We start from the raw sequence: 21,517 nt of genomic DNA on the forward strand, positions 1-21,517 counted from the left end.
TGTTGAAATATTTTACTTCCTGTATTAGCCCTTAACTGTTTTAGAAGATATATACAAATTAACTAATCAATCCATCTGATGGAATGTGTACTTATTTTTTGTAGCTTCTTCAGGCATTTCTGAAATATAAAGAATTGGTGCAGCGTCCAACAATAAGCAAAGAACTGATGTTAGAAAGAGAAACTTTGCTCACGAGACTTGTGGATTCAGTTAAAGGTAAAAGCTCCTCACAGAATATGTTGTTTATTGGAGAAAATACTTGTGTAAATTTTTTGTCTTTGTGTATCATTTATGATGAAGATTATATATTTTATGTGAATATTTACAAATTTTCTGTTGCAAATGACAGTATTTTTTCACATTAGTAGCTTAGTTTCCTTCTCTGTTTCACCTGGTCCTTGATGATTTAAATTTTGTAGATTTTCGCCTGGACTTTGAGAACCGGTGCCGTGGAATTCCTGGTGATGCAGCTGGACCACTTTCTGGTAGAAATCTTTCAGAAGTTGTAAATAATATAGTTTGGGTCCGCCAGTTGGAGTTGAAGGTATTTTGTTTTAATAAAATCTGAAGACTTTGTTATTCAAACTGTGCTAAATTAAGAAAACAAACTATGCTTGTTATATTCATCATATTTTCATATGAGAGTAGATGTGTTAAAAACTTTATAAATTGAGATTTTAATAGTTCTATTCATTACTTGTGTAGAGATAATTATAAAATCATTTAGCATTCCAATTATTCCAGAGAAGTGGCTTTAAAAAATTATTCAAGATGAAAGCATCATTCACACTCATTAAGCAAAATATAGTTGGAGAATCTTGGTAGTTGAAGTCTATGTGCAAGTGTGTTTTTATAAGTAAATTATTCTGGGTTGAAGAGAAATTAAAAAAATGGTGTAAAGTAACTATGGCATTGTTGAAGTTAGTGACAGCAATTTATACATTTAGAAGACTAATCTTTTAATATTGAAATAAATGGCTTTTGTATTTATTAATCACTGTGATGCAATGCTTGCATTTGATTCATTCAAGAATTATTAATTATTAATAGCAAGAGGATTTAGAATATTATAAAAGCTGGCATATTTGAGAGTACTACTGAAGTTTTTATTCATGGTGTTTGATTTTTCTGAATATTCTGCTTGATTCAATTAGCTTTCTAGATTGCTGTGATGTTTTTGGTATGGTTGAGGAAAATGGCCCTTCTTTTTCTTAATTGACATTCAAATTAGCCTGATTCTTTTTTGAGCTATTAACCATGGGATTTAATGAAAAATGAATATTGTTGTCACATGTGTGTAAGAATATTGTTGAAATTTCTTGACAAAACTGCAAAAGTGCAAGTATTTTCAGGTGGATTTCCCCCTTATTTTACAATTTAAATAATGTCTAAGTTATCATCTTGTGTTTTAGTGTTCTGATGTTGTGTAAGTTAGAAGAAGGGGTTGATAGTCTTAGGTTTTTTGACAACATAAATGAAAATTTCCAAATCACAGGAAAGGGAAAGAGCTCTTTATTTTATAGTAATATCTCAAACCTGTGAAGGATGCATATCCTTGTGATTGGACTTTTGAAGGTGGATGACATGATCAAGATTGCAGAGGCACTTCTGTCTGATTTGTCTGGGTTTCGCTCCTTTCATCGAAGTGCTGAAGATCTTTTAGACCAATTTAAACTTTATGAACAAGAACAATTTGATGATTGGTCCAGGGAGATTCAATCAGGTTTGTCTGATTCCAGGTCTGGTTTGTGGTAAGTATAAATACATTAAAGTATGGCATTTGGAAGTATATGTTACTGCTGCAGTGGCAGGATAGAGTTAATCATCTTTCTTTTTTCTCTAACCCTGCTGCGTCTCACTTAATTACTATTATTTTTTATTTTTAGTTTTTGGTTATCACCTTTAAGTCATTAAGGCTGGAAAATTTGAACATATAGTTGACTACTTTTTCTTTGCTTTTCTTATGTGTTCCCTAGAACTGCAGGTTCTTTTTTATGTAAGATGTATTTACTTACTTTTATTGGAAAGTCAGATATACAGACAGGAGGAGAGGCAGAGAGGAAGATCATCTGTCTGCTGATTCACTCCCCAAGTGGCTGCAATGGTTGGCGCTGAGCTGATCCGAAGCCAGGAGCCAGGAACTTCCTCCAGGTCCCATGCGGGCTCAGTGTCTCAAGGTTTTGGGCCATCCTTGACTGCTTTCCCAGGCTACAATCAGGGAGCTGGATGGGAAGTGGAGCAGCTAGAAAGTGAATAGGCACCCATATGGGATTCTGGTGTTCACGGCAAGGACTTCAGCTGCTAGGCTAATGTACTGGGACCAGATTCTTATCTTGAAATCTTTTACTCTTCTGTGTTTCTTGTCATTGGTATTTATGTTTTTTTTTGTTTTCATATTAATATTACAATTACAGACACATATATACTGTAGCTATAAATTGTATTCCTTTTCTTTGTAAAAATTTGAGATGCAGAAAGAGAATGAAAGACAGAGTTTCCATCTGTAGGTTTACTACCTAAATGGCTGCAACAGGGTTTATTTGTATAGAGGATAGTTCAAACTAAATTATCATTTTAAGCCATTTTGAAGTACCTATGTTTTATTATGCTTTATTTTATGTTCTAGTAAGTAGGATGTATAATTTGTTCTTCATTATTCAGTGGTTTACTTTCTCACTTCTGCATTTTTGTAATTGTGAAAGCGTTTGGAAAAGATAAACATGTAATCCTAATAATGAAAGGAATGTGATGAAATCAATACCTTATACTTAGCTCACTTTCACAATCCCTGCAGATTGGAGTTTTTCAGTGTAGTGTTTACTGTTATAGCTTTTATAAGAACCTTAGTTAGGGGCCAGCCTTGTGTTGCATGGAGTCAAGCCATTCTTGAGACTCCAGCAGTTGCTGGTTCCAGTCACAGCTATTCTGCTATCAATTCTAGCTTCCTGCATAGTGCTTGGGAAGCAGATCGTGGCCCAGGCATTTGGACCATGCCACCAGTGTTAGAGGATTTGGCTGAGTTCCTGGATCCTGGCTTTGGTTTGGTACAGCTTTGGCTGTTCTGCTCACTGGGGAATAAACCAGAAAATGCAAGCACTCTTTCTGTTTCTTTCTATGTTGATTTTCAGTGAAACAAACAAGCATGCATCTTTAAAAAAAGCAAACATATAGAAAGAGTGGTCCTTAGGTAGACAAAAGATAGAAGAGTGGAACATTAAATCTTTCAAAAATACTATATTTTGATGTTCTTTGTTATTGATCGTTGATGAAAATATAAAGGAAGCAAGTAGTCTGGTTGAAAAAAAAAACAAGGCATCACAGAAAATGAATCAAACCATTTTTCTTCTTGGTAGAAATTCTGTGAATTTTGAATCTTAGTTGACAGTTAAATAGTTGATTTCTTTGGGGCCTGTTTTAGTGGGTAAAGGTGCCACCTATTTTAACAGCATTCCACATGAGTGCTGGTTCAAGTCCTAGCTGCTCTACTTCCTATCCATCTCCCCACTAATGCACCTGGCAGAGCAGTGGAAAATGCTCAAGTGTTTGGGCTGCTATACCTCCTTGGAGATTGGATGGAACTCAGAACTGGCTTCAGGTTGGCCCAGCCTTGGAATTTCCACATAAAGAAATGCATGCAGCTAAGATTGTCTTTTGAGGAGTAAACCAGTGGATGGAAGATTCTTTCTCTTTCTCTCTAATCCTCTTTTTGTAACTCTGAGTTTCAAATAAATACATGCCACTTTTTTTCATATGTTGATTTTTTTTTTTTCTGATAGTATAACTGCTTGGTTGGCTGCCTATAATTGCACAGCAACTTAAGTTGTTGCTTGGGACATTCACGTCTCAGTGCTGGTTCTAGTTTCAGCTGCTTTGCTTTTGATCAGGATTTTTGCTAATGCTTCCTGATGACTGATGATTTGGGGCCCCACCACCCATATGGGATGCCTAGATGTAATTCCAGGTCCCTGGCTGGCTTTCACCTTTCACAGCCTTGGTTGTTGCAGGCATTTTGGGATTGAACCAGAGTATGTCAGATTCTTCTCTCTTATTCTCTGCACCCTTTTCATTTTTCTCATTCTCTGCTTTTGTCTTTTCTGCAAAATAGACGAAAATAAATTAAGCACTAAAAAGTCTGCTTGAAATATTAAAGTGGTGATTTATTTTCAATATTGTAGCTATTTCCAAAACTTGAATTGTGAGATAATTTTTTTAAAACGATTTATATATTTTTATTGGAAAGTCAGAGAGGTAGAGAGACAAAAAGGAAGATATTCCCTCTGCTGACTTACTGCCCAAGTGGCCACAGTGGCCAGAGCTGCACCTGTCTGAAACCATGAACCTGGAGCTTCCCTCTGGTCTCCCATGTGGATGCAGGGTCCCCAGGCTTTGGACTATCCTTGACTTCTTTCCCAGGCCACAAGCAGGGAGCTGGATGGGAAGTGGGACTGCCGAGATTAGAACCTGCACCCATATGGGATCCTCGCGTGTTCAAGGCGAGATAATATTTTTAAAAACCCCTACTTTAAAACTAATGAAAAAGAGTTTTTTTTGAGTTAATATTAGGTTTGGTTTAAAACTGTAATAACTGCTGTATTTTCATCAGTTAAAAAGTGAGGACATGAAGCTGAAAAGGTTATACATTTTGTTTCATAGTATTGAAGCTAATAGTCGCATCATGGAGTTGGATCCCAGTGATGGATCACTGAAAGTGCATTATTCAGATCGGTTGGTGATTCTTCTGAGAGAAGTCCGTCAGCTTTCTGCGCTTGGATTCGTTATTCCTGCTAAGATACAGCAGGTTGCAAACATTGCCCAGAAGTTCTGCAAGCAAGCTATTATTCTTAAACAAGTAGGTAGTTGTATTGTTGAATAAGCATTCCAACAGACTAGTTATGTTATATTGAACTAGAATATGAGTTCATTACACTGAAATATCTGTTTGCAAATTGTCATCCTGCCATTTCCCTGTTAAAAACCAAGTGTTATTGCATCATCACGTTTATCTCCTTAACATGGAGCCAACTAATCTTTTTGGTTTTGACTTCCACTGTGTAAAGGTTTTTCTTTATGTTGTATCTCTTTTTTTTTTTGGTAAGAAGAAACTGCTTTCCTTTGAATATGTCTCCAAATCTGTTCTGATTGAAAACTGCATCATTGTTGAATTTTCAACTTAAAAGTCAATTTCTCAATTCTGACTTCCTTTTTGTTGATTCTTCCTTATTCTTTGTGCAGTATGAAAATCATCATTACAGCACATTTCACATTATATTTAAAAATTCTTTTGTCTCATATGATTATTATATGATAGAAGGCAGGAATAGTACCTTATAGAAGACAAAAATGGAGTCTTTTGTGTTTAGTCTTTTGTTTGTTCTTTATTACACAGGTGCATTAAATACCTGTTTTGCCAGGCCTAGTTTAACAACAATACAAAAATGATTATATTAGCATTAATCCTGACACAGAATTTCTCAGCTTCTATATTTTTGATAGTTAAACTATTTCTTTTCCTGATTTTTTGAGGGTAATTCTGACTGGGCGTTGTAGGATCTTTAGTAGCATCCTTGGCTAAAACACAGTATAGCCTTTTAACATCTGCTTAATCTGACAATCAAAATTGTCTTCAGGTATTGTCAGATGTCTGCTATCAGCTGCAACTGAGAGTCACTGGTCTAGTGGCGGAGAACAAACTAAACAGTGAGCACTGAGTTAATGTTAGGCTCTATGCTCCCCCCTTATCAGTGTTGTCACTTTCTGTGTTTGATTGCGGCCCGAAAATACTAACCAGAAAATCACATAAATAAATTATTCATGTTTTAAATTGTACACAGTTCTGAGTAGTGATGCTATCTCAGGTTTTCCATTTCATTCTATCCTGCTGTGAATCCACATTTTGTCCATGACTTATACCTGGTAGCTTACTTGATTATCTGATTAATGGTAGTGGAATCACAAAGCTATGTTCATATAATCCTTATTATTTTTAATAATGGACTGAAAGTTCAAGCACAGTGATACTGGCAATTTGGACATGCCAAAGAGAAGCCACAAACTGTCTTCTTTTAAGGGAAATGATGAAAGTTCTTGATTTAATTAAAAATCATGTGCTAGCTTCAATTATATTGTTAATCTCTTAAGATGCTTAATTTAGAAATTGAACTTATAAAAGGTATATAAAAGGTCTATATAAAAGATATATACTACATTCTTATATGTGTGAAGAATGCAGTATATACAGGTTTATACAGTATATATGTGTATATGTACACATATGCATATATATGCATATATATATATATATATATATATATATATATATCTCAGTATCATATAAGGTGTGAATATTTACTATCCCAAAGTTTCAGGCATCCATTCAGAGAGTTGGAACAATTTTTTCAGCAAAAAATTAGAACTCTGGTGTTTCTATTAGTTCCCTATTTTGCCATCATGTAATTAGGGATCAGATGTATAGCATAATTTTTCTGGTACCATAATGCTGGTAAGTTTTGAGGCTGGGATTTGACATCAAGTCTCTCTTACTCCAAAGCTCATGTTTATGTCATTATAGTGCAAAGAGTTATACAATGTTTAATGTAAGTATTTCATTGTAAATGTTGCTAATGCCTTGTGAAAGTCTTTAAAGGTGGGAATTTTCAGTTCTTTTCCAGGGTTGGTCTCAGCTGTCTTTTCAGAGGAAGATTGATTGATGTGAGCCTAGAAGAGTACACACATGCTGTTAGTTGGAAGTGATGAGTGGTCATCTCATGGCTATCACTGAATCAAAAGTAGAGAGACTTGCTGATTTTTGTATCTAATCTGGCATAGTAGAGATGCAGCGAATGACCATGTATTGTCAGGAAAACCCACTTATACAAGCATTTAGGAGCACATGTTGAGGAACAAATATATATTGAGAGTAGAGTATGTGAAGTGAAGTAGAATGTTGGCTGGATAACAATAGTGCCAGATTGCTGAATATTTTGTTGCTTCTAGTTTTCCTGGTTGGGCTTTTTCTGTGCCTGCTTTTTTGGTACAAAATTAGTAGAACAGCTGTTCTATATCAGATAAAATATATTTTTCATCCACATTTTAAGTGGAAAGCAAAGTACTCCATAAAATTGGTTAAGAAATATATTTTAAGTGCTCACTATGTAGTAAATGTTTTGAGGCACTAAAAATACAAAAGTTAAGACACAGTTTCCTAGAATTCCATAGATCATGCTTTGGGTATCCACTTTTTCTTCCCTGAGCCTGTCTGTGTGTTTCCCTCCTAGAGTTCTACAGTGTTGTCCTTTGTGACCTCCCATAGCTTATATACATCTCTCTGTTATCAGTTGATTTCACTGATCAATCCAGTGATCATTTATTAAATATCTGCTTTTGAGGGCACTGTTCTTATAGCTACTACCATTATACCAGAAGAGACAGATGGAAACACATACATTTATTATATAATGTTAGGCTGTGGGAGATTGCCCCTGGATCTCTGCCTGCCACCTGGTGGGCGTGATTCAGTGGCATCTACCTGTGACCTGAGGCACAGCCTCCAGCCTTGCTTGAGGATTGTAACCTGTGAGTTTGTTGGAGGGTCCAGAGAGATAGATCTGCCTTCTGTCCAGTTACAATGTAATAGTTAGAATTAGGTGGAAGAACTGTGTCAGGGACCACTCTTCTGCCTTCTCCTTTTCTAGTCTATATAAGTTTGTGCTTGCTTTACATTAAATGGACATGCCCCACCTGTCTGTCCCTGGTGGTTCTTGTGGCCATAGAACACGGTTGCTTTGCCCCTCAGTGGTCTCAGATTCTGCTGGCAGGAAATACCCTTGAGATTGGGTAATGATACCTGCTTATAGAAAAAATAAAACAGTAAAGATTTGTGGCCTAGATGGCTATTCTTGTGTAGAGTGATTAAAGTAGGCCTTGATGAAGATGCAGTATTTGAGAAGAGATGTGACATAAAATGAACCAAAGCACATGTAAATACAGGTAACTGAAGGAAGATTATTTCAGGTAGAACAAATCATTTGTATAATTTTCCAGGGAAACCCCATGGGGCACATTAGAAACAAGGAGGACAGTTTCACTAAGACGGAATGAGGGAGGAATTTGTGGTAGGATTAAGAGCTAGTTCATATAGAATCTTATGTGTTGGGAAATTGGTTTTATGGTTGAATTTTATTCTTTGGCCTATTGGACAGCCATTTGAAGGTTCTTAGGTAGGTTTTTGAGGATTTGGGATTCTGTTTGGTGGCAGAACAGGCTAATCCTCTGCCTGCAGTCCCAGAATCCAAATGGACATTATTTCAAGTCCTAGCTGCTTCACTTCCCATCTAGCTCCCCGTTTAAGACCTGGAAAGGCAGACAAAGCCCCAGGACACTGGGCCTCTGCATTCACATAGGAGACCCAGATAGAAGCTTCTGGCTCCTGACTTCCGATCTGCTCAGCAAATGGAAGATCTCTCTTTTTATTGTTCTGTCTCTCTGTGTCAAATCTGTCAAATAAAAAGAAAAAAAGAAGGAAACAACAAAATAAAACAGGTTCAAGGGGCCTCAGAGGATGACCTTGAAGGGCTAAAATAAAGTTTGGGAATTTTTTTTTTTAATTTCATTTTATAACACAGTTTTATAGGCTGTGGGATTCCCTCAAACTCTCCCAAAAAGCCCTACCCCATATTAATTCCTCCATATTGTTACAGTAGTACAGTTCATATCCAGTCCTGATTTCTTCATTGTGGGCATGGATCATGCAGAGAGTCCAGCATCTTATTATCCAGCTAAATTCAGCAGTTTCATTGGGAGACCTATTGGGAAAGTACTGGAAGCAGACTCGACTGTGCTTTTATCACCCCCCTGGAGACCTTCAGGAAGTTCCTGGCTCGTGACTTCAGCCTGGTGCTTCCTTGGCTGGCGAATGAACCAGCAAATGGAAATTTCTGTCTCTTTGTAATTCTTTCAATTAAATAAGTAAATTAAAAAGTATGAACTCAATACAGATGTACAGAATGTTTATATTGTTAATACGTGAGTAATTGCTGGAGATGAAAAAACTGTTTTCTGTTTAATCTTAGGAATACAAATGCAGAAAAGTTAATGTGTAAATGTTATTACTTATTATTAATAATTGGAGTTTTGCTTTGTAGGTGGCACATTTTTACAATTCTATTGATCAGCAAATGATTCAAAGCCAGAGGCCAATGATGCTACAATCTGCCTTAGCATTTGAACAGATAATTAAGGTAAATGGGCTTTTTCTTCTATTATGTGTATTTTACATGTGAATTAGTTCTTGATTCTTTTTTTGACTTTTAAATATACCCTTAGCTTAACATAACCATTGAAGTTTATTTTATTCCCCCATTATTTCTTTCATTCTTAGCAAGTAACATTTTTTCAATTATTTATTTAACTTATTGTAGTGTGTATATTTTGATTCTGATTTTGATCAAGTGTGTTATTATGAATACTGAACAAATAGTATGCCAGTACACTAATGTTTCAAGTCCTTATATACAGGAGTGTTTATTGCTTTTCCTCCTGGTTTTCTGATTTTTTAAAAAGACCTAAATGCTCTTTATTTGTATCTACTTGAATGTGCACAAAAATGAAATTAGGAAAACCCATAATGGTGTTTAAACTGTGTTAGGATGTGATTATTGACTTTTTGAAATTCTATTTTCTATTTTTGTCTTCTTTGGGAGCAAGTATATATAAAAAGAAGTGAGGAAAGGTATGACTTTTATTTTTATCTTGGAATGTGAATAACTAATTTTCATATGGTTGGCTAAACCTCTGTGATTCACTGAAGTAGCTATAGGCTTCAGTACACACATTTACAGGATAACTGCAAAGATGCAAAATGAAATCAGCAAAGGGAAAGGTGAAAGAATTTCCACATAAACAAATGCATGCAGCTAAGATTGTTATCTTAGTGGAGCTGCATAGGATGTACTTAATTCCTTGAACAACATCTTGTTATATGTGTAGGTGTTATTTTACTAGGGAGCTGGCGACATAGGCATCCTCCATTTACTATGTACCGAAATTTCAGACTTTGAGAAGGAAATAGTGTGTTCAGCACAAACATATTACTCTACCCGTTAAGGGTTGTTGGGACCTGTTTTTTGCTATTTTATTTTAGATATTTCAAATAATATGGAAATGCATAAAAAGCAGTTCAATGAAAACACACAGACCTTTATTTTTTTTTTTAAATATTTATTTTTAATGGAAAGGCATATCAGATTTAATGGAAAGGCAAGTCAGACAGACAGAGAGACAAAGAGAAAAATCTTCCATCCACTGGTTTGCTCCCCAAATGACTGCAACAGCTGGAGCTGAACCAATCCAAAGTCAGGAGCCAGGAGATTTTTCTTGGTCTCCCACGTGGGTGAAGGGTCCCAAGGATTTGGGCCATCCTCGACTGCTTTCCCAGGCTGCGTGCAGGGAGCTGAATAGGAACTGTAGCAGCCAGGACATGAACCAGCACTCATATGATATCCTGGTTCTCAGAGGTTGGGATTTCACCATTTTGCCAACCTGCCAGACTCCAGATTTTGTGATTTTTTAACATACATACATGTACACTTTTTCTTGAGAGCAGGGATGGGTGTATAATATCACATAATGTGGGATTCATGTCATTATATGATATAAAAAGACAAAAGGGGTATAATACAGGGAAGGCAGCATTTATAGTACTGCATCTACATATTTTTAATTCTCTTTATATAGAGAATATAAGAGAAAATTTGTCTTTCTATGTATTACTTAGCATAATGATCTCCATTTTCATCCAGTTTCTTGGAAATGCATGACTTCCTCCTTTTTTACGCCATCATAATGTTCCACAGTGTGTGTGTGTGTGTGTGTGTGTGTGTGTGTGTGTGTGTGTGTATGTATGTATGTGTATATATATAGAAATATACACACACACACATATAGCTGCAATAAACTTGGGAGTTCAGGTATCTGTTTTATGTGATTTTATTTCCTTTGGATATTTTCCTAGAATTGGAAGAACTGGCTTCTCTGTTTCATTTCCTTTGAATGTGTTTTGGTACGTTTTAGACAGTTTTGGATATCTGCTTCTTATGATATGTTTTTCTTTGGAGGAATCTCTGTATAGTTTTACATAATAGCTGTAGTAATGGTATATTAGCCTCCCTTAAAATCCCTGCCAGCATTAGTTATTTTTTGACCTTTTTTGTAATACTCATTCATGCTGGCGATGATTCCTCATTGCATTTCCCTGGTGGCTAGTGATCCTTAGCATCGTTTTACCTATTTCTTGGCCAATTGTATTTCTGCTTTGAAAACTATGTTTTCACAATTTTTGTCTTTTAACTGAATTGCTTTTTAATTTCTTAAGTTCTTTGTGTTTTCCGGATATTGTTCCATCATCAGCTGTATAGTTTGTAAACATTTTCTCCTGTTCTGTCTGTTGTCTCTTAATTCTGTTGATTATTTCCTTTGTTGTGCAGAAGTTTCAGTTTGATGTAATTCCATTTGTCTGTTTTCTGCTTTTACTGCTTTTACTTTTGGGGTATTATTAAAAATTGCTACCTGTGTGTTAGTGTGTTTCCTTTATATTTTTCCTCTAGTAGTTAAATAATTTTAGCTCTTAATAAATTTATATATTTCATATATCTTTTAAAATTGTATTCAGCACCTATAGTTTGCTTTTTTAAAAAATGTGTGTTCAAAAGGTAGATTGACAGAGAAACAGAGAGAAGAGGGAAAGGAAAGGAGGGAGGGAGAATGAGACAACTTTGATCCTACAACTTTAGTTTCAAGTGGCTGGTAGAGCCAGGGTTTGTCTAGGCCAAAGATAGGAGCTGGGAGGTCAATGTGGGTCTTCCACGTGGTTGGCAGGCACTGCATTCCATATGATATTGATTATGGGGTTGTCCTGTATTGCCTTTACTGTATTGAGATATATCCTTCTATACCTAGTTTAAGTCCTTTTAAAAAATATTTATTAATTTTTATTGGAAAGGCAAATATCCAGAGAAAAGGAGATATAGAAAGATCTTCTATTGGCTGGTTCACTTCCCAAGTGGCCATGATGACCAGAGCTGAGCTGAACTGAAGCCAGGAACCAGGAGCTCCTTCTGGGTATCCCACGTGGGTGCAGGTCCCCAAGGTTTTGGGCCATTTTCTACTGCTTTTCCAAGACCCAAGCAGGAAGCCTGATGGAAAGTGGACATCCAGGACAGGAACTGGCACCCTTATAGAATCCTGGTGATTGCAAAATAAGGATTTAGCCACTATGCTATTGCACTAGGCCAAAGTTTTTTTTTTTTTTTTCCTAATCACAAATATGTGTTTCTGTGTTGGATTTTATCAAATTCCTTCTCTGCATCTGTTGAAATTACCATATGATTTTATTCTTCCTTCTTTTCATGTGATTAATCGTGTGAATTGATTTGTATGTGTTGAACGATCTCTGCAGCCCTAGGACAAATCCCACTTGGTCAATCTAGGTGATGTTTTTCATATGTTGTTGGATTTGATTAATTAGTATTTCTTTGATCATTTTTGTATTTATGTTCATCAGAGATTTTGTTTTGTTTTATTTATTTGTTTATTTATTTATTGTTGTTAATTGTATTGGTTCTGTAATTAAGGTAAAGTCCTGACTTCTTAGAATGAGTTTGAAAAGGTTCTCCTTTTCAGTTTTTTGCAATAGTTTGAGAAGAATGATGGTAGTTCTTCCTTGAAAGTGTAGCAGACTTCAGCAGTGAAACTGCTTTGACCTGGGCTCAGTTCCCTTGATGTCACCACCACTATTACCTTGGAACGGGGACTACTACTGCCCTGTTAGCGATGGAATAATTGCTGTCCATTCAGTGTGGTTAGAACTACAGAAAGGAACAATTTATTGTTTAGCTAGAAGTGGGTAGAATTTGCTTAAAAGATTTTTTGTTTGACTGTTATTTTCCTGATCCTTTGCTGGGGATAAAGGTTTATCATAGGGCATTTTTGTGTTATGCCTCAGTGGTTTCAGATTGTAGGCTTTCTGATGATCTGTCTTGGCTATATAGCACATGGTAAGGAAACATGGGTGTATTTCCTCTCGACTTCTGAGGTTTCTAGTTAGTGTGCCTATTCAGTTAAACCTTTCAGTTTTCACATGCTTGTTTTTTGTGGTTTATCAAGGGCATTTCAATTACAAGAGAGAGAATCTGGAAAAAAAAAAAAGGAACTGTTCAATCTTGACCAAACTAATTATTTTTAAAGAGGAAAATAGTTATATCCAGATTAGCATTTTGGCTAGCTAAACTTACGATGTGAAACACTAAGTGTTTTGGAAAAACTGCTTTTGAGTATTAAATGTCATTTACTTTATCACAGAATTCAAAAGCAGGAAGTGGAGGAAAGTCACAGATCACCTGGGATAATCCTAAGGAATTGGAAGGCTATATCCAGAAACTCCAAAATGCTGCTGAACGACTTGCCACTGAAAATAGAAAATTGAGGAAATGGCATACTACATTTTGTGAAAAGGTATATTTTATTTATAAAGCTGAATGAGCTATGAATGCTTCATTAAATATAGCAGTTTTATAATTTTTAAAAATTCTTATTTTAAAACATTAAAAAAATTCCATGATACGGCTTTGTAAGCACAGTGGTTTTTTTCCTCTCTCCACCTCCACTTATACTCTTTACAGTTGAGACACTTTAAGACTTCAGTTTATAAAATATTGGTACAGTTTACATTTATCATTTTGAAGCTTTGTTTACTGTTAAAAATTTACATTTTCATAGTATAGATATTAAAACCAGAAAGTGGAGTTTTTGTGAAGTTTGCAGCTTTCTGCTCTAACATCTGTTGCTTTTCTAGGGTATGGTCTAGAATTTCACTTTGCATATAGTGACTGAGTCTCTGTAATCTCTTCCTTTTTGGTTTTTCCTTGGTTCTCATGTTGATGATTCTCATCTGTTGAATCAGATTTGTTATGTTTCTCTCATGATTGCGTTTTGTAGTTATGGTAGAAAAAAACCACAGAAATGATATTTTGTTCTTCTTAGTGCTTCAGGCAGGTATTAATATGTTTGGTTGCAGGTTGAGTTGAGCTGGATCGTTTGGTTAAGGAAGTGTCTTTGAGTTTACTCACTGGAACGTTACTATTTCTGCTATTTTTGACACTTTCATGTTTAATTTTTCGTAGGTGGTAGTTCTTATGAATATCGATCTGCTTCGACAGCAGCAACGTTGGAAAGATGGGTTACAGGAATTGAGAACTGGCTTAGCAAGTGTAGAAGCACAGGTAGCGTCAGTTTTACTTTGTGTCTTCATTTTAAAATAGGACTTTGTGTGAGGTAATTGTATGAATTATTATCAGAAGTTCATAGAGGTTGTCTTTAAATCTTTAGTAACCCATTTCTAATAAGATGAGAATTCTTTGAATTATACATACTGGGATTAAGATTTAATTCAGATTTGAAAATATGAAAATAAGTTTCTTTCTATCTTATGGTGTGCCATGTATTCTTAAGTTCAGAATTTGTGGCTTTTATGGCTTTTTTTAAGATGATAATGACATATGTAGAAGACAAAGTTAAATTTAGGTGGAAGATTTAATATTTAATAACTCTTTTTCAGAATTTTATTTCCTTTTCTTTTGACAGGGAGCAAAATTTTTGTTGTATTCATATTTTTATATAAGAAACTACATGATTAAATGTGTATATACAGACTCTGGTGTGTAATAGATACAAATGGGTTCTTAATCGAATATGATTTGGGTATCTTATATATTACATTGGATTTTCAGTTTTTAGAACCTTAGGAAAAAACAACAACTAAGAACTAGGATTAATATTTATGGTTTTATGAAATCATAATAGTATTTAAAGTATACTGAACATACTGATATGTAAATTTCTCATGTTTTAAAGCATACAGTGAATTAACATAGTAGGCGCATCTGTATAAGGCCTATGAAATCATTTGGTTTTATCCTGCCAAGGCAACTATAGGCAGAACCTGAAATTCAGTAAATATATATGAAGCCAATTTTTAGCCTGATTATTTTGTTTGGAGTGCAAATAGTGTGATAAATATACAAAAGGCTCTTGACAGGTAAAAGTTTCCTACCCTTGATTTAAATAGGAAGGGAAGAGAATAGCTATGCCCAAAGAAAAGTTCTGGTAAAGAACTAAGAGGTTCCCAAAGTAAACCATTGTTTATATTACTGCATCATAAAGTCCTGATGTAAAAGTTATTTCACAAGTCATCTAACTTTTAAATTTTACTGGTCATTCAATGTGCCATGTATTTATGATCATGGAGATTTTCATTTGACTATCAACTCTCATATGAAAAGTGCAAGTAAAGAGTTGTGTGTTGTAAGATAATTTAAAATAATCTTATCTTTCTAATGACTTATTTGTGTGAAATGAAAATATATTGAATGAATAACCTCTTTTGTTACTTATTTTTAAATTAAACATGTAAATGTAACATTTAGGGATTCCAAGCAAGTGACATGCGTGCCTGGAAACAGCACTGGAACCATCAGCTGTACAAAGCTCTGGAGCATCAATATCAGATGGGATTAGAAGCTCTTAATGAGAATCTTCCAGAAATAAATATAGAGTTAACATACAAGTAAGGTGTTTTAAAATACCAGTTTAACTTTATATTTACATTTTTCTTATAGTTTGTATTTACAAATTATTTATTTACTTCCAGACAGGGCCGGTTACAGTTCCGACCCCCTTTTGAAGAAGTCCGGGCAAAATATTATAGAGAAATGAAGAGATTCATCAGCATTCCAAATCAGTTTAGGGGAGTGGGAGAGGCAGGAGACGAATCTATTTTTTCAGTTATGATTGACAGAAATGCAAGTGGATTTTTGACTATATTCAGCAAAGCAGAAGATTTGTTTAGAAGATTATCAGCTGTTTTACGCCAGCATAAGGTACAGAACATGAAATTATGTCTAACATAAAATTTATGTCTAACATAAAATTCATACAACGTAAAATATGGAAAACTAGATTTGTGGATTTTTAAAAAAATATTTATTTTTATTGGAAAGGGAGATTTTTCAGAGTGGACAGATAGAGATCTTCCATCCACTGGTTCATTCTCCAGAAGGCTGTAATGGCTGGAGCTAAGCCAATTGGAAACCAGGAATCCGGAGCTTCTTCATGGTCTCTCCTGTGGCTGCAGAGCTCCAAGGCTTTGGGCCATCCTTCACTGCACTTCCAGGCCATAGGCATGGAGCTGGATGGGAAGTGGAGCAGCCAGACATGAACAACACTTACATGGGATGCCAATGCTTGCATGGGGGGAGAGGATTAGCCAATTGAGCCATTGTGCCAGGCCCAGATTTGTGGATTCTTACACAGTCTACATTTATTCAACATATGAAAATAATCACACTGTTTTGTGTCAGTCTTTGGCTATTTTATCAAGCTGAGGAACTAGATTGTTTTCAGTTTTTTACAGAACTGAAATATATTTATTTGAAAGAGCTACAGAAAGATAGAAAGATAGATAGATAGATAGCTAGACAGACAGATAGATAGATAGGTAGACTCTTCTGTCTGCTGGTTTACTCCCCAGATAGCTGCAGTGGCAAGGACTGAGCCAGAGCTTTATCTGGATCTTCTATGTGGGTAGCAAGAGGGCCTTGATTTCTGCTTTATCAGGCCATTTGCAGGGAGCCAAATTAGAAGTGGAGCAGCTGGAACTCTAAATTGGATGCTGTCATTGCAGGTGGCATCTTGCCTTGCTACACCATAATGTTAGCCTCATTATAGTTCACTCAAATATCCACACCTACTTCTTTTTCCTGGTCTTAAAAAGATTAATTCTTTTATGTGTTAACTTTTCCTATTTCTTTAATGTATTTAATTTTTTTTTAACTAGGAATGGATTGTAATCGGGCAAGTTGATATGGAAGCTCTGGTGGAAAAGCACCTCTTTACAGTACACGATTGGGAGAAGAATTTTAAAGCACTGAAAGTAAAAGGGAAGGAAGTAGAACGACTTCCAAGGTATTGGAGATTAACATAACACTTAAGTATCATTATAGTTTTGACTAGATGGTAAGGGTATTCTCTATGTAATTATGTTGAATTCACCATTTTATATTCTGTAGGCCTCAGCTATGGCACTTGATTACAAAGAGTAAAATATGAGTCTTGACTCTGCTGGATAAGGAAGGCCTGGTTGATCAGTGTAGATTTGGGATTGGACTTCTATATCTCATATGAGAAGTTGCTATTTGACATGCATTGACATGGTCTAAATGTGATGAAAGTGTACTGAAGAATAGGAAGCTGCTGATACTCAGCTCTGTTTTTGTATTGCTCCTCTTTCTTTCATCCTATTCTGGGAGGTATTCTGAAGCACACCTGGGATGTGCATCTGGATATTATCTAATTAGTAAAAGTTAGTTTTTTAAAGATTTATTTATTATTTATTGGAAAGTCAGATATATAGAGAGGAGAACAGATAGAGAGGAAGATCTTCCATTTGATGATTCACTCCCCAAGTGAGCGCAACGGCCGATGCTATGCTGATCTGAAACCAGGATCCAGGAACTTCTTCCGGGTCTCCCACACGGGTGCAGGGTCCCAAAGCTTTGGGCGGCCCTCGACTGCTTTCCCAGGCCACAAGCAGAGAGCTGGATGGGAAGTAGAGCTGCTGGGATTAGAACCGATGCCCATAAGGGATCCCGGCGCATTCAAGGTGAGGACTTTAGCCACTAGGTCACACCGCCGGGCCCAGTAAAAGTTTTTGAGGAGCATCTCATATCCTGTCTACTTGAGAATATATCTTGATTATTATTTTACATTCATACAACCTAAGTTACTCTTGGCAATAAGTTCCACAAAACTTATTGTGTAATAGTCATATATCACTGTTAAATGATATCTTATTTATTAAGTCTTTTTTAATTCTTTTGTTGAATATTTGGCAGCTGTTTGTAGCATGCAAAATGTAGTACGATTTTGATGCAAAAATGAACACAGTATCAGTTGCTTACTGTCTGGTAGTGGAATGATATAAACATTTGATAACTCAAATATTCATGGAAGTTTAATGAGTTGGTACTCTGCAGTTGGATGGCTACTGCCAGCTTCAGACTTTGGAGGTCATTTTAAGTGAACTTCAGTTTTTTGTATTAAAATAGTTTAAAGTATTTAGCTTTTAGTGTTTTGATCAGAGGAATGATTTGCATATCAATACAATGGATCCAGTTTTAGTTTTTAATTGTTATTGTTAAATAATTATTGATTAGTGGAATGTCTACATTACAAATGAAAGGTTATCCTAAAATTTTGGGGATTCAGAGGATGAAGATATTCCATCTATCTGAGGGAAAAATCAAGGAAATTTTGGTTAGGATAGTGGGACTTGAATTGAGATTTTGACACAAATTATATTGTTAGGTTAAAGTAGAGGGTTAAAGGGATTTGTATGTTGAAAAAAAAATGGAATTGGTTAGCTGTGTCTTATTTGGGACTAAGGTAAAGCTGAAAAAGAATAAGTAAATATAAGTAAAATATAGATTTTTACTTTCTAAGGTAGAGAATTTGGTTCTTAGTCATTTCAGAGTGGCTAGCTTTTTTTTTTTTTTAAGATTTATTTATTTGTATTGGAAAGGCATATATACAAAGGAGGAGGGACAGAGAGGAATATCTTCCATCTGATGGTTCACTCCCCAAGTGGCTACAATGTCTGGAGCTGAGCCAATCCAAAGCCAGGAACCAGGAGCTCTTCTGGGTCTCCCACGTGGGTGCAGGAACCCAAGGCTTTGGGCCATCCTCAACTGCTTTCCCAGGACACAAACAGGGAGCTAGATGGGAAGTGGGGCCACTGGGATCAGAACCGGCGCCCATATGGGATCCCGGCAGACACGTGCAAGGCGAGGGCTTTAACCACTACGCTATTGCGGTGGGCACCAGAATGGTTAGCTTTTGAAGATTTCTAGCAGGTGTGTGTTAGTAGTAAGGCTGTTTTGATCCAAAAGGTTATTCTCAAGATAAGTAATAGTGCAGCTGGAATAAAGTAAAATAACAGCTTAGTCTGGTAGTCATGCAAAGAATCAACAATAAGTAGTTAATTATAGTTGTTTGTATTTAAAATGGCATGGAGAAAATTAATGAGAAATGAAAACATCATGCTTATTGAAGGAAGAAGTATGGGCAGTAGAGAAGATAAGTAACTTTCTGGGTGTGATGTTGTGTAATTAAGGTGGTGGCAATATCATTAATAATACTTTGAAGTAAGAATAAGGTAGTGCTTTTGTAGTGCTGTTGCATGTGGGGTTTCTTTTCTCCATTGTGTCTTGTCTTGTGTCCCGATCTTGTCCATTTCCTTTCAGTTTGTACTGTTACCTGACTGCTCAAGGATTTTTACTGCTGTATCTACTGTTTATTTGACTTTACTGTAGATAAACTTTCACTTAAGCTTCTTTGCCAAAGTTAAGAGAAAACATTACCAAACGAATCTGTGTCACATTCCATGTTTCTCTTCTTGCTGATTAACAAATATTCATCTAAGCTAATTACATAAGAACATAGAAATTGCTTTAATATATTTTGGAAATATGTTGCAAGGTTAAAAAAATCATATTCTAATGATATGATTGTGATTATGTAATAATAAAGGAATTTTGGGGCAAGGCATCTTTGATATATTAGGACAAAATTTTTTCCATATATGGCTGATTGGAGCTTCAGTTGCGTGTTATCAAAATTTTTCAGTGAAAGGTGAATGACAATCCTATCTGTAACATTTCATTATGATTAGGTATAATTTTTATTTAAAAATTTCTTTTGGATGGCAGAGTTGCAGGGATAAAGGAAGAGACAGAGAAAAAAGGCAGGGAAAATCATTCACTGGTTCATGTTTTGAATGGCCTCAATGCCTGGGGTTGGTCCAGGCAAGAAAGGAGCCAGAGCTTCATCAGGGTCTCCCACGTGGGTGCAGGTGCCCGAATACTTGAGCCATCTTTTACCGTTTTTCTGGGTGCATTGGCAGGGAGGTGGGTGGAAAATGGAGTATCTGGGGCTTTAGCCAGCATCTATATGCAATGCTAGTATTGTAGGCTGTGACTTAAAGACTTGGTGTGCCTAGTATCAGCCCTGGAATACAGCTTTTTTGCTTTTTAGGATAAATATGAGATTTCCCGCAGTTAAGCAATTTTACTTAATTTTTTTTCTTTTCTTAGAGAATTATAATTTGTGTTAAGTGTACCAACCAGTCTTTCCAAAATTATATGCCTTGTCTTTGCTTTAAGATAGTAGTAACAACAAATCATTTGCATGAAAGAGATTGAGCTAGAGTTATTAATGTCTTGCATCTTCTAGTTGATTCCATAAATATGTGCAGCCTTTGGTGCTGTCAGGCTAGGAGGTTAGCACTCAGTGTGGATTTCCTGTTTGTGTGGCCAAAACTCAAATACTGAAGGCACTGTCAGCTACCTCTCAATGTGTGTGTTCATGGCAAGTGGGAATCAGAAATGGAGCTGGGACTCTTAATCCAGTCACTCTAGTAGGGGACATAGACATTCCCAAAGCATCCCTGACCCATTTTTAATGATTAAGATAGTATGGTTATTGTTCAATTTTTTAAAAATAGAGACCTACAAAGATAATTTTAACACTTGATGCTTTGCACGTATTGGTGCATGTATGTTTCAGAACCTTCCAGTCTATATTTACTTTCTGTATTTTTTTCTTTAGTATTATTTGTATTTTGGCTGTAGGGTAATGAATTTATCTTTTTAAAAAAATGTTTAAATAATTGCATTATGTATTGTAACGCGCAGACTTTATAAAGTTTTAAATATATTTTGTTGATACTTATATTGTTTTGCTTCTTAAAAATTTGACATTTAAACATGGTATCATAATGAAATTGTCTAATTGAAAGCTTCAAAAGCGGTTTTACTAAATTGAATCTAAATGTGCTTAAAAATCACAATAATAATTTTGACTTATGTTTTAAGTGTATTACACAAAATGATTGTAATACTGTAATAAGACTCTTTTGCTCTACTTGATTTTTAAATGTTACAATATATCCATTGCTGTTTTTCAGTATGGTCAAGGTGGACTGTTTAAATATTAACTGCAACCCTGTGAAGACTGTGATTGATGATCTCATTCAGAAGCTATTTGACATGCTTGTTGTCTCTCTGAAGAAATCTATCCAGGGTAAAGACACTTACACACTTTTGTTCTTACTTTGTATGTTCAAGCATGTACTTTGGTGATGATGTGACTCTCAGTGGTGATTAAAAATCAAACTGCCTTACGGAGTATCAAGAGATCTATTTTCTCAAAATGATAGATTAGAAAATTCCATGTGTAACCTCTAACAAGTGTAAACATCGATGGCATCTTTATTATTTGTAGTCTGAGCAGTAGTGATTTGTTGTTCATGTTACTGAGAAAAGCAGGTCATTCTTGTGTAGTGTGTATCTCTGACTCTTCAGTTGACAAAAATATTTTCCAAAACACATGGCTTTTTTTTTCTTTTACTGAG

General features: G+C 35.6%; 1 protein-coding gene across 2 annotated transcripts in view; it reads left to right on the top strand.

The window, feature by feature from the left end:
- DYNC2H1 (dynein cytoplasmic 2 heavy chain 1) overlaps window positions 1-21,517 on the top strand; it is a 251,035-nt gene that overhangs the window by 14,369 nt on the left and 215,149 nt on the right. For both annotated transcript variants that reach the window (XM_040976872.1, XM_040976873.1), the window contains exons 9-19: window positions 105-216; window positions 420-544; window positions 1,576-1,751; window positions 4,654-4,849; window positions 9,141-9,236; window positions 13,354-13,506; window positions 14,175-14,273; window positions 15,477-15,616; window positions 15,701-15,929; window positions 16,886-17,013; window positions 21,071-21,186. In XM_040976872.1, coding sequence (XP_040832806.1) covers window positions 105-216; window positions 420-544; window positions 1,576-1,751; window positions 4,654-4,849; window positions 9,141-9,236; window positions 13,354-13,506; window positions 14,175-14,273; window positions 15,477-15,616; window positions 15,701-15,929; window positions 16,886-17,013; window positions 21,071-21,186 — 1,570 coding nt within the window. The remainder of the gene's footprint in view (window positions 1-104; window positions 217-419; window positions 545-1,575; window positions 1,752-4,653; window positions 4,850-9,140; window positions 9,237-13,353; window positions 13,507-14,174; window positions 14,274-15,476; window positions 15,617-15,700; window positions 15,930-16,885; window positions 17,014-21,070; window positions 21,187-21,517) is intronic.

This window comes from Ochotona curzoniae, unplaced genomic scaffold, assembly GCF_017591425.1.
Source record: "Ochotona curzoniae isolate NIBS_2020 unplaced genomic scaffold, NIBS_Ocur_1.0 contig_2723, whole genome shotgun sequence".
In the NCBI taxonomy this organism is placed as follows: Eukaryota; Metazoa; Chordata; class Mammalia; order Lagomorpha; family Ochotonidae; genus Ochotona; species Ochotona curzoniae.